This window comes from Anabrus simplex, chromosome 1, assembly GCF_040414725.1.
Source record: "Anabrus simplex isolate iqAnaSimp1 chromosome 1, ASM4041472v1, whole genome shotgun sequence".
In the NCBI taxonomy this organism is placed as follows: Eukaryota; Metazoa; Arthropoda; class Insecta; order Orthoptera; family Tettigoniidae; genus Anabrus; species Anabrus simplex.
Window position 1 is genome coordinate 791,088,305 of NC_090265.1, and position 13,680 is coordinate 791,101,984.

The 13,680-nt window shown below is 38.7% G+C and overlaps 1 protein-coding gene across 2 annotated transcripts in view; it reads right to left on the reverse strand.

The window, feature by feature from the left end:
• Positions 1–13,680, reverse strand: part of LOC136857531 (UPF0047 protein YjbQ) — an 80,729-nt gene that overhangs the window by 18,145 nt on the left and 48,904 nt on the right. For both annotated transcript variants that reach the window (XM_068225226.1, XM_067136260.2), the window contains one exon: positions 4,814–4,855. In XM_068225226.1, the coding sequence (XP_068081327.1) occupies positions 4,814–4,855 (42 nt within the window). The remainder of the gene's footprint in view (positions 1–4,813; positions 4,856–13,680) is intronic.

Below are 13,680 nucleotides of genomic sequence, written 5' to 3' on the forward strand. Positions count from 1 at the left end.
GTATATTTATTCATTCCTAATTTTGGCTATCATTTTCAGATTTTCTTCTTTGCCTGAGGTCCTAAATCAACTTAAAGACATCATCAATTGTGACAACAAGATCGTAACTTTAATTTTTGTTATAATATATTTTAATGTTATAATTATTCCTACAACATTGTCTTTGCCTGGTATACGTATGTTTTAGTTCTCACATAATTTGTTTAATTTTTATTTGGCTGAAGATGGCCACTAAGTCGCTGAAACTAGTCCCAAGACTTATGTAATATAATTTATTTGATGTACTGTCAATTTATTCTTATACCTCTTCTTTCTATCAGGACAGCATCAAAAACTTACCAATCAGATAGAGAAACTGTGTATCAAAGGCATAACACTTAGAAAAGTGATCTATATATATATTTTTTGGTTGATGCAATAATTTTTTTTTAAATTCTCGTTTATATTTGATCCACCCTCATAGTAGCTTTCTGGACAGCAACAGGATGGTGGTTACAGATACAGCCTATATAAACTGAGGGATTCTGCTGTTTCAAATATGCTAAGAGTCCCTTAAATTTATGAACTATTGCATTTGCATTTTCACAAGCATATGATAAACAGCATTTTGTTCATAATTTTCCATATGACATCTGAAATATTCCTTTTCCCAGTGTTATCACATTCCACGAAGCAAGCAGATCTCTTTCCTCAAGGAAAAAAAAATTACCAGCAATGGACATAATTTGCAGTTAGTATTGTCATTACTATCAGTAGACGATGAGTAGGATGCATTTTGAAGATTTAACTATTCCAGATATGGATGACTCGGGTTCTCAGTATTGTACCTGCTATATGTCTGCTACTTCCATACTTTTTACTGGTTTCCAACTCAGGAAACATGGCCTTGAATTATGATCTGGCATGGTCTTCTGTAGCTAAGGGAAGATTATGTTGAACAAAAAAGTGTGAAATAACATTTAGCCAATGTATTATTATACTTACTTTTTGTATTAAAAAAGATGAGAGTGTGTTGCACTGTTCTTTGATGCATACATACTCCTAATTTTTTAGATCTCATATAATGTCAGCAGTAATCATGTCCTCCATGTTTAAGTGAAAAATCACACTTGCGTATTTTCACAGAATACATGACATGGTGGAATTTTCAATGGTCCTAGGCAGGAAAACTTCCATATACTGCACCCAGTAATGCTGATTTTCTGCACATCGTTTTAGTCCACCATCACTCAGCTCTTCACTGTATTTTCATTCATACATCTTATTTACTATTGTTCTTCACTTCACCAAAATAGATGCTCAGACTACATGACATCACTTTGCAACACAAGCAAACAACCAAAGTAATAATCAGTGCAGGCAACTCATTAAAGTACGTAATGTTTTTTTTAAAAATGAATTTGTTTTACGTTGCACCGATACAGATAGTTTCTTCTGGCGACGATGGGATAGGAAAAGGCCTAGGAGTGGGAAGGAAGCGGCCGTGGCCTTCAGGTACAGCTCCAACATTTGCCTGGTATATGAGAATGGAAAACCATCTTCAGGGCTGCCGACAGTGGGGATCAAATGCACTATCCCCCAGATGCAAGCTCACAGCTGCGCGCCCCTAACCGCACAGCCAACTCGCCCAGTAGCAAGTAAGTAAGTAAAACAAACTATATTGGTTTTACATCCCAATAAGTACTTAAATGGGTTTTGGTGATACCAAGGTGTCAGAAATGTTATCCTACAGGAGTTCCTTTATGTGCCAGCAAATCTACCAACATAAGGCAGGTACATCTGAGCAGCTTCAAATACCAGTGGACTAAGCCAGGAACAAACCTGCCACTCCAGACTCTACCATCAGAGCCACAGTCTGGCAATATGTAAAACAGCACTGATCACACTACATGTACAGGTTTATACCTAGTACACAATAGATATAACACTATAATACTTGAAAAAAGACTAAGGAAATTAAATTTCAGCATCTATATTGATTTAGCACCAGTATAAGTCATAGCAGTGGTAACAAAGTACTAGATACGACATCATACAGAATATAGTGAGTCAGACTATTACTTTCGTACGTTGTTAAGTTACCCTCTGTATCAGAGGTTTTTAAAGTCTGGTACACATGCCCCTACAAGTATATGTGAGACCTTAAAAGAGAGTGCACAGCAGCTATCAAGAAAAAATTTCAAGAAGAAATGAAAAAATATATAAAGGTAAGGTAAATATTTATTTTCAAAATATTCTCCTGCCTGGCTTTGAATTCGATGTGTCGTCGTGCTGTTGGCAAAGTTTTCCTTTCTCGATTCGGCTAAAGACTACAATTTCATTACTTTAACAAAATCTTACGACATTTGATTGCAGAGACAGAACAAGTTTCTTCATATCTCCGATTGTGCCAAATACAGTAGAAGTTCGCTATAGTGAGTAAGGTATATTTTTTTACAATTGGCTTTACGTCGCACCGACATAGATAGGTCTTATGGCGACGATTGGATAGGTAAGGTCTAGGAGTGGGAAGGAAGCAGCCGTGGCCTTAAGGCACAGCCCCAGCATTTCCTGGTGTGAAAATGGGAAACCATGGAAAACCATCTTCAGGGCTGCCAATAGTGGGGTTCGAACCCACTATCTCCCGGATGCAAACTCACAGCTGCGCGGCCCCAACCGCACGGCCAAACCGCCCAGTAGTACGGTATATAACGAGAACCCCGTCATAACGACAGTGTTTGTATAATAAAAAAGTGCTTGACAGGTTAAGGGTGCAAAAAGCAGAATTTGCAGCAAATCTGGCAACAAAAGAAGCAAGAAAGAAGAAGAAAGGAGCAGATTAGCCAGTGACGAGTCAGATTATGGTGCTAGATGCTTCTAATTGGTCTAGGAAAACGTATAGGGTAACTGTTAAGATACTTTTTTCACTTTTCAACTTTGGAGTTGATTTTCTTGAATCTTAGGCCGCTATTAGCCGTGGGCGACTAGTGGCGCAACTAGTTGCTCTGGCGAGTCACGGACCGTTGGATCAAATGGAGCCTATTAGCCGCGGGCGACTAGTGGCGCAACTGAGCGACTAGTTGCCGGCCGTCATCTGAGCCGGCAACTGCTCTGGCGACTTTTAGTTGCTCAACTGCGTGACGGGGCATTGCAGTAAATGTAGCCTATTAGCCGTGGGCGACTAGTGGCGCAACTAGTCGCCGGATGTACCTCTCCGCGCATACGGAAACGTCACTCAAGTTCGTGTTCTCACACCAGCTTGACGTAATGCGGACGATGGAACGCAATTGAATCAGCGATCCACCTAACCATGATATTTTTCTTCATTACCTTGTTTGGTCTCGTGCTGTGGCAGAGTGAATATTTTACTTATTGTGGTAGTTTATTTATTGAACATGGACACATCAAATAAACTACAACAGCAAATGAAGGAGATGGCAAAATAATTTGAAAGTCAAATAAATAATGAAGACCCTTTTTGACTTGGAATGAAAACCGGTCACTTGGGATCCCAGAACTGAAGCTTAGGCCTACACTGACAAAATAAAAACACTGAATTCTTGGAACAGCATTTTAAAGAAATTTAGGTGAGTATTATATATTTTTTTGCTAGTGGCTTTACGTCGCACCGACACAGATAGGTCTTATGGGGACGAGGGGATAGGAAAGGGTCATGAGTTGGAAGGAAGCGGCCATGGCCTTTATTAAGGTACAGTCCCTGAATTTGCCTGGCGTGAAAATGGGAAACCACGGAAAACCATCTTCAGGGCTGCCGACTGTGGGATTCGAACCCACTATCTCTCGGATGCAAGCTCACAGCTGCGCGCTCCTAACCGCACAGCCAACTCGCCCGGTGTGTGAGCATTATAAAACGTTTACTACTCTTATGTGGAAATACAGTACGTAATGCCCATATAAATTCTATAATCGTTTACATTTACAAGTACCATTGATCCATTATATGGCTCTATTAGTGAATTACAGCTCAACTGGGAAACACTTGTTTAGTCCTATGTCGTTTCCCGTTATTTCTTATTTTATGTGTCCAAGCAGTTCGCAAAATGACGACTTTGACATGCGCAGGTAATTGAAAAATTTACTATCATCCTCATTTAGATCGTCAAACGATGTATAATATAAACCTCTAGTCAGCCGAAAAACAAATATAGGATGTTTCCGCACTTTCCTAACCCTTCGGTTTTTTCCATTATAATAGAAGCGCAAGAAGAAGTTCTTCGTAGGACGCCATTCTCTCAACTGACTATTCCCCGGTATGAACCGAGCAAGTATTCACAAGTTGCGCCACTGATCGCCCGGTACTTAAATCCACTAGTCGCCCACGGCTAATAGCGGCCTTACAAAAAAACAATAAATGTTCCTTTTTCTTCAAAACTATACAATGTACACAGGTACTTAATGTGTATACAATACAGCTGGGGATCTACAATCAGGTCATTGTGTCTAATACCTTGAGAGTTATGCCTCATTGTTCATGATTTTTTTAAACTGGAATATATATTTTCAAGAAAAAATCATTACTCCCACATTCATTGAACCACAGTTCTGATTGTAGACCCCAGCACTTAGAGTTGAGGAATATGCTGTAAAAATTTAATGCATTTATCTTTAGGAGTTTCTGAGAAAAAAGAACATAAATTATATAAAATTAACATTGGCGAGATAGGGCATTTGGTCTTACCTTAAGTCATGAATGAGGGGTACAATCTTAATGTTTGAGAATCTCTGCACTGTTTTAAATATTTTAATTTTCATTTACATTAATTTTCAATAAGATAGGTTGGAAAAATCATTAAATAAATTACAAACAACTTACCATGTCATCAGGTCCCTCACACGAGTGTCTATAAGGCAATCCCTGCAAATAAAAGGATTTCTATGAATACATTTCATACATTAATAGGAAAACACATCACAATGAATAGTTATTACTAAAGTTTCAGCATCCTAGGTGGGGCCTCATACTTAAGACATGCAGGTCACTCATGGAGGTCAACTCAAAACATCTGCACAAGGCCTCTGTGAAGGCCACCTGCCATTATTACTTACTGATGCAGACCTTGACCCCTTTAGAATTTTTCTTTGAGGAAAGATGAAAAGCAAAGTCTACACCGAAAAAGTAAACACAAGAGATGAATTAGTCATTCACATTATGCACAGGTCTGCCCACATAAAGGAAAGCCAAGATAATCTCCAATGAACTACACAAACTATTACCAAGAGAGCTGAAAAGTGCACTGAAGTTGGGGTGGGATTTTTGAGTTACTGTGAACTGTTCCAAAGGACAAAGGTTTGTGCAACAACAAATGCATTGTTGAGTCATTTTTGTTTTGTTTGTTGCACATTATGCATGTTTTTGCATTAATAAAATGTTTGGATTACATTATGTAAAATTTCTACATTAATACGTCATTTGAGTTTCTTTAGTAATTTTAAGCACGTAATTCTTCACACTGCAAACTGGACATATGTTTATATGATTACTATCACTCAAAACAGCCCTACTACCTCCCAGCATATTTACTATTCCTTCTGAAACACCATGTATAAATACTTTAACCTCAATTCATATGTTTCCTTAAAGTGAATTACTATTTTTTAAGGTTAATTTTAATTTGCTTCAAAGAATTTTACTGTAAATTAATTATTTATGTGTTGATCCATAGAATCTAACACAATGAAGGCCTTAAAACAGGACAAAACATGCATGCTTAAAGTAGTATGTAATAAAGACTCCTAACTGGCTGTTTTGAACATTTGCTTTTATTTTAAAGGAGCACTCAACTAAAAAAATTGTCATAGGAAAATACAACTCAATAATTCTATAAATAATTATAAATAATACAAATTTCAGTCTGTTATGAAAACATTCCATACTGCCAGTGTATGTAGAAAATTATTTGCATGATTCAGATCTTTCAGAAATCTTCTATCATAAATTATCCCTTGGAGAGCAAAATATTCGAACTCCACTTACGGTCTCCAATCTGGTTGCCGTCCGCACACAATATGAATTTCTTTCCATTTTCCCATGAATATTAAATGTGTGGGTTAGAACTGAAGTAAATTTTTCAAGTAGGAGTTCAGGATCAATTTCATATGAAACTGAGGCCCACCAGAGATGGTTATAAATTGGCTTTTTCCGTTCATGTACCAAAGAATCTTTGCTATACCTATTAAATGTTTTCATGAACAATTTTGCAAGATACCATACATCAAACCTGTGATGAATAGTTAGAAACTTTTTTTTTTTTATCAAAGCCATTATCCCTGTATGTTTACCAGAGAGAAATATTTTCAGTGATAGTTATTGATATCTCCTGAAGTAGTGTTTCACTAGCATGTTTTTCCACATCTCCTTGGTCCATGCCCCTTTCAACGACAATGGAGTCCAATATTTTAAACATATTCATACAGTTAAAACCGGTTATAACGATTCCGAACACGGTTCGTATATAACAGATGGTTGCCCACAACAGGGGTTTTTGCGTTCAGAAGGTTTTGGTTACACTTGGTTATGACACTAGCCAGTTACCCGCCGCCAGTCTCACTAACAGTCTGTGCGCTAACATGTGAGTAGCATGTGAGTTTCTTTAATACTATATGCGCAAGTGGGCTGTAGTTTAGATTTTATAGTTTCATGGTGTTTTTTATGACTAGTCCTTGTGTTGAATAGCTGTTTTCTTATTCCAGTATTATTCTGAGTTTGACTTGAATTCGTCTCAGGCTGCATATAAACAGCCTGGTATGAGGCATACGATTGCTGTGTGCACAAACAGCTGGCTGAAAACAAGGAGAGATCCCTCCAAAAGTCATACCAAATAATTCAATTCCTCCCCCCCCCCCCCCCATCCTCCCAAAAAAATCTACGAATGAAGTGGACCCAAAAATGTAAGCATGATGGAAAGTGGAATGCAGATTTGTGCCGGGTGCATTCTGAACATTTTTCTGTTAGCGATTTTGAATGGGATCTAAAACTACTAACCTTTTAAATGCTGAGTTACTAGTTGACAGTTTGGTACCTCAGTGCTGAGTTTTTGATTTGTATGTAAAAAATTTGTAGAAGCCTCAATTTTTAACTTATCAGTAGGGTGATTAGCTTCACATGTTTATAAATGTTGGTTCTTTACAAATCTAAATGCAAATGGAAAATCCTACACTTATTCCAAAATGGCTTTCATGGCCGTAGATCTTACGATCACGGGAACAGAACCAGCTTTTGGGTGGTTAGGCCGTGTGCACTTGCAGAGTTTTGCCCAGACATGCCATTTGAGCTCATCAGTTGGATTGGCACACCCCTCCAAGACTCTGCTTAGCAGTGGCAGACCAACCATGTGGTCCTGCCATGTTAGCAAATAGGGATTGTTAACCTCGGTCTTCCTCTAGGTCTCCTTCCCTTTAACTCCATTTCTAACATCTTTCCTGGTATCCTCTCTTCTATTCTCTTAACATGTCCATACCACTGCAGCCTTGATTTTTCTATCTTTTCCTGTAGGAGTACCCAATTTACTATTTCCCGAACTCTCTCATTTTTTACCCTGTCCATTCTTGTTAAACCTACTCGACACCTTTGAAACCATTTCTACTGCCTGTATTCTACTTGTATCCCTCTCCATCACCCACGTTTCTAATCCATATATCAAAATAGGCACAAAATTAAGTCCTGTAGATAATTCCTTTAACATCTCTGCGGTACATCCCTGTTCCCTATCAATCCTCCCACACTTTTAAAGAATCCATTTGCACACCTTCCTCTTTTATTGATTCCCACCTGGTTTTCTCCATTTTCTTCAATTACCCTCCCCGGGTATTTAAAGCTTTCAGCTCTTTTCAACTGCACCCCTTCTAATGTTGTGCCATTATATGCTTGATCATCTAAAATTTATTCCTGATGTGAATCATGCATTCTTCAAGAACTTGCCTACGAAGGAATCTATTAGTCGTTCAGATTCCCAGGATCAGATTTCGGACAAGGACGACGATGAATTATTATTCACGCAATGTAATTGAAGTTACAGAGGATGAATGATACAAGAGTTCAGTGCACATAAAATCTCCTTTCTTTTCTGTATAACGAGTCATTTCGTATAAATTTTCTGTATGATATTCTGTTTTTTATTTTATTTAAACAGACTTTAGTGCCTATTATTCTGTATTCATAAATACACATTTGTTATTAATGTCAATTTTTTATACACTCCTTAATGAATGCTCCTCTTACTCACAACAATCCTAAGTGGAGCTACACCACTTGTGCTCTAAACCTCTCATATGCGTTCGAGTGTTTCCTGCAGGCCGAGGCTCCATCTTAGACCAGAGAGATCGGTGCACTCTGTGAGGATGTGGGCCACAGTGAAGTTGGCAGCACAAGAACACACTGGGGGGTCTTCCCTCTTTAGGAGATACAAGTGCGCAGATCGTCCATGACCTATCCTCAGCCTACACAATACTATCGCCTCTCTCTGTGAAGGCCGGAAAGAGGACCGCTACACAGTGGTTGCCTTCTGAATTGCTCACAGCTTGTTGGAAGTTTGGATAGCCAGCCACTCAGATTCCCAGGATGCTAAGATGGTTCAACATAGCTAAGAACAAATATCTTTAGCAGGTACATTAATAGGTCTTGGACGTAATAGTACCACTTCCTTTGCAGCTTTATTCACAAGTTCATTTCCCGCAATCCCAACGTGGTCACGCGAAAGTGATTCAGGTGCCAGCGTCATTAACCTGGCTAGAAGGTCATGAATATGATTGCACCAGTGAGCGTTGCAAGAAACAGGTTTCAATACACTGCAGAGATCTTAAGTCGGTACAAAAAAAAAAAAAATGGTGTAAAGCTCCACAGTATACACGCTACATACACTAGGAAGCGAGATCTTCATGCTCATATTATCAGTGACGATAGAGCAACCAACATTTTCTCCGGTTTTGGAACCATCCGTGAAGATATGTCTCGCGGCCGGATACTGATGAACAAAGTCCTGGAAATACCTCCGATAAACAGAGGAATGCTGAGCCATAAGCCACACTACCATAGTCCATTCGGGAGAGAACCGTTGCAGTGTAGAAACGTAGCAGCACACCACAGTCAGCCCCCCACGAAGTGCCCCTGAGAAACTTAAGCATGTTAATGGCAGGTTTCTGGAGTGACAGTTATATGTAGATGCGTAGTTATCAGTGACTTAACATGGTGATATGTTGAAAATGAGTTTCTGAAACAACAGTTATCGGCTTCTTCACAGTTATCTGTGCAACAACTGGTAACTGCAGCTAGTGCAGTAGTTACCTCTAAGTTAGAATAGATTCCTAAAAATACGAATATGAGGTGCCACTATACACCGTTTCGTACAAGGTCTTATATTAGTTTCGTAAACATTAGTAAGTGATAATGAACTGGTTATAATATATTTACAGCCATTCATTGTAGTTTTAACGTGCTTGGTTGTGCTGGAGTCTACAATATTTTGGACAGTACGTTTACTTCCACGTTATCACTGGCTTTAGTCACCGATTCCACTTGTATAGTGTCATCAGTCCCAGCTGTTTAGGTTACAATCTCTTCGCAGCATGACGCCTCTACTGTAGATATATCTTCCAATACTGGAGTTGAATCGTCAAATACAATATAACTCGAATCAAACGTATTTTCATCAGACTCAAACTGATCTTTCAGTGTAGCTATAATGTTAAGATCTCTTTCGTCAGGCTTTGAATCATATGTCCCACCAACAGTTAGGGAACACAATCTGAAATTATGGAGTATTTACCGTTAATATTTACATTTGTACTAAATAATAAATATCCTAAGTACCGGTATGCATTTAATATAAGTGTGCTGAATAATAAATGTTGACTTTTCATTGCTTTTTTTAATGATATTATATCCTTTAACCGGTGATGTGAGGTCTCATAGACTCCCAATAAATATAAAACATCTGGACTTATTTAATTAAAAATCTTCCAGGGAGCTGTAGGTTATGTTGCCTTCTTATCTGTGTCAACACACTTCATACCCTGAGTCAGGGTTAGCTCGCTACGTTCGATTCAAATTCTCAAGTGGACTTCACGTCAACAGTTACGAGAGTTGCCATTGATGCTTTCACGGGCTGTACTTATACACATGGTATAGGCTTTTGGGCTTATGTCGTGTGAAGAAAATAAGGTGAAATTCTTTACGTTTCACAGAGAACTATGCTCTGCATCATCAGAAGAAAATCTCAACTGTCCTCGAGAAAGACTTCTAAAACAATGAGCTTTGAATTTAGACGTTACCCAATAGAAGTAGAAATGGTATGTTCATTCATCACCAGATAGCTCCTCAGACATGGTACAGTGCAGCGTTCGAAGCGGAAGCTGATGGAACCATCAGAATCAGCCTGGGAGGGTCACATAACATAACTGGCGTACGCACATATTGTGACCGTGAGGCCACAGTTGAATAGACAGGTGTTGGTATGGCTTGTGTTCGCTTGTCGGCGAGATGGGGTGTGCGCGACCTTGGGCGAGGACGAGAACGAGTTCTTTTACGTGAAGAGGGAGACCGCCCGGCTAACAAAAATAAAAATAAAAAAAATGAAGGTTGGCGAAAGAGAGATACCAGCGCGTGTCACCTGTAATTGCGAGGAACGATATGAATGAAATATTTATAATATCTTTGGTGGCGTGACATGCATATTTACGGAAGGCTCAAGGATTAAATTAAAATAAACTGGATAAAAAATAGCACATTTAGAGGATATAAATTAAAAACTGAAATTTTGAAATAATTTACATGACCTTGTGGCTAAAATGGTAATGAAGTTGTAGATTCGTACAGTAGAAGAATTTAGTATCTAAATTGACTTTACTTCCGTGCATGTGCACCAGACACGATATTTAAGTCATGTGATACAAGTACTCACTCTCACACTCACTGACGTGTTCCTGGACTATCATCTGCAGTCGCTCAGCGTGGAACGTCGTGAATACTCTCGTCAAGAATAGTGGCTTCACTCCTGTGCTCTACACTTCCGATAATTGTATACAATTTAGAACAGTGCTGTGATCAGACGTCGAATGTGCAGATATTAATCCCTTAAGTACGTGTCATTTCCAAAATACAGTTACGTGTGTGTTTGGAGTTTATTCTAAAGCACTTTGTGTAAGTTTCAGCTTTCTCACGAGTGGACGCGGAAGACGTGGACGTGATCATTTCCAGAAGAGGACGGAACTTCGCATTATGGATTACCAGTGCATCACCATGAAGTTCTAAACTATCGACCACCGTCGGCAGCGTCGGGATGCAGATTCTTTCATCCTAGCATGGCTGATTGAGAACCCAGACTTCCAGACGTGAAGATTTCTCCTTAAGTTAAGTCGATTACGTCTCATTTATATCTGTTCTATGTAGTTTTGTTCTATTCTTTCTTTCTTCTTAGCAAGCTATTTTGACACATTTTATGGTTGTATATTTGCTCGAATATGTCGTAAAAACTGACACATGCGATTGCTTGATGACCATGTGGCCATGAATTTGACAGTGAGGGTTCTGATAGAGTTATCCATGTGTTATCGACACCATCTTTGCTTATTGAGTGAATTTCGTCACGAATATGAATTAATTTATGTCCGATGGATTTAATGGTAGGATATTTCGTCCATATTTTCAATATTTTTCTTGTAATGGAACTTCTACTTGTACCTCGTGTTTGAGATAACGGGTCATCGGGATATTGAGTCTGAATTCTATATACGAATTTAATGTGAATATGTGCATTGGGGGCATGTGATAATTAGTTAGAGTAATTAATCATCGAGACACATTTAAGTGGATATTAGGTATTTGTATGACGATGGTAGGTCCTGATATTTCATGGCTACACATATTTGAGATTAGGATGCGACAAATTAGAGTCGTCATGGTAGTACACTGTACGTGTGGAGTGTATGGAATAATTGTGCATGACATGAATCTTCGTGAAACTGAGCTTTTCACATGTAATGGATTATTCGTGATGAATGCAGTGTAGTCTAATATTAGTGTCTTCAGATGAAGAAAATGAAAGTCCATGTTAATCGATGTACTTCTTAATTCGTGGGAATATCCCAACTTTTCTCAAGTAATTCAATAATTTCAAGTTGAAGGTACAGGTGAACGTTCGAGAAGGCCTTAGGTCTGAAGAACAGGTCCTCGACAAAATATCTAAATAATATTTGATTCGTGACTATGCAAGCTCATTCGTTGGTGCAATTTTTCGCTCTCATAAGGTAACTCAATCGTGATGTAACTCAATAAATCTGTTAACAGGAGAGTAATATGATTGATCGACACTCGTCGACATGTACATAGTGCAGATATTTTCTTCTTGGTAATCACAGTCTTCTTGACAATTTCCGTAGTTAGCTGTAGAAGTAGTAATGTGTTAGTAGTTAGAAAATTATTTTCTATGTGTTCTGTTCTGAAAATATGTGACACTTTGACATTATCGATTGATAGTGGACGGGATTTCCACATGGAAGATATTCTCCCCATTTACTTACGTTTGCAAGCCCAGAAGGCGTTTTATTTTGTTTAATTATTGATTAGATGCTTAAAGTTCAGTATTAATTCTCACGAAACGAGATGTGAGATGACGTGAACAGGTATATCCGACGTCTCGGATTAACTTTTTCCTAGAGGCTTTACGTCGCGCCGACACAGATAGGTCTTATGGCGACGATGGGATAGGAAAGGCCTAGGAGTTGGAAGGAAGCGGCCGTGGCCTTAATTAAGGTACAGCCCCAGCATTTGCCTGGTGTGAAAATGGGAAACCACGGAAAACCATTTTCAGGGCTGCCGATAGTGGGATTCGAACCTACTATCTCCCGGATGCAAGCTCACAGCCGCGCGCCTCTACGCGCACGGCCAACTCGCCCGGTCGGATTAACTTAGAGAAAACCAAGGCAAATTCAACTTTTCATTTTATAATTACAAAATTGTTAAGATAACGACTGTAAATTTTATTTTTGCTATAATTGTTAACTTTTTGAATCTTGGATATTTCTTTATCATACTCGTTCTTACCATTACTGCATTTTTTTCCAGATTGTCGATGAAGGCTTGGCCCAGACCTCATTTTTCCAAATGAAAATTTTTGATTCAACTTTAAATAAATAATTTAATAACTTTAAAGACGATTTAAAAAAAAAAATTTCACCATGTAAAAATACTCTGTTAGAATGTTAGGGAAAACAACTGCCGTGTACCATCCCATTTGTTTGCGCCTAGGTTTGTTACATCAAGAGCCATATTAAATTCCATAACGTAGCGATCATAGTCATAATCACAGATTTCAGGATGGCCAATATTTCATTTCATTAAATAAAAGTGTCATATTTGTTCTATACCTGGAACGTGCTTATTCAATGAACCCTATGTCAATCCTGCCACATTCATTTATTTTATAAGCTTACAGCCACCGGACTGAGCACCCCTGGGGTGTCTCGTGTTCGCAGACTGACTATGTCGGGCACATCTTAGTGGCTAGTCCCTTCCGTGGGGCTCGATTTGTGGCTTAAAAGTGGCTAAATCCATCGTGGAACTTGATTAATTGCTTCTCCACGTGGTTTAAATAGACTTGATTAAAATATTAATTATTCACGGTTCGGCAGGTTCATTTCAGATTTAATGCCATCCCAGCTAGGTTGAATTCTAACAGAGTACGCAGA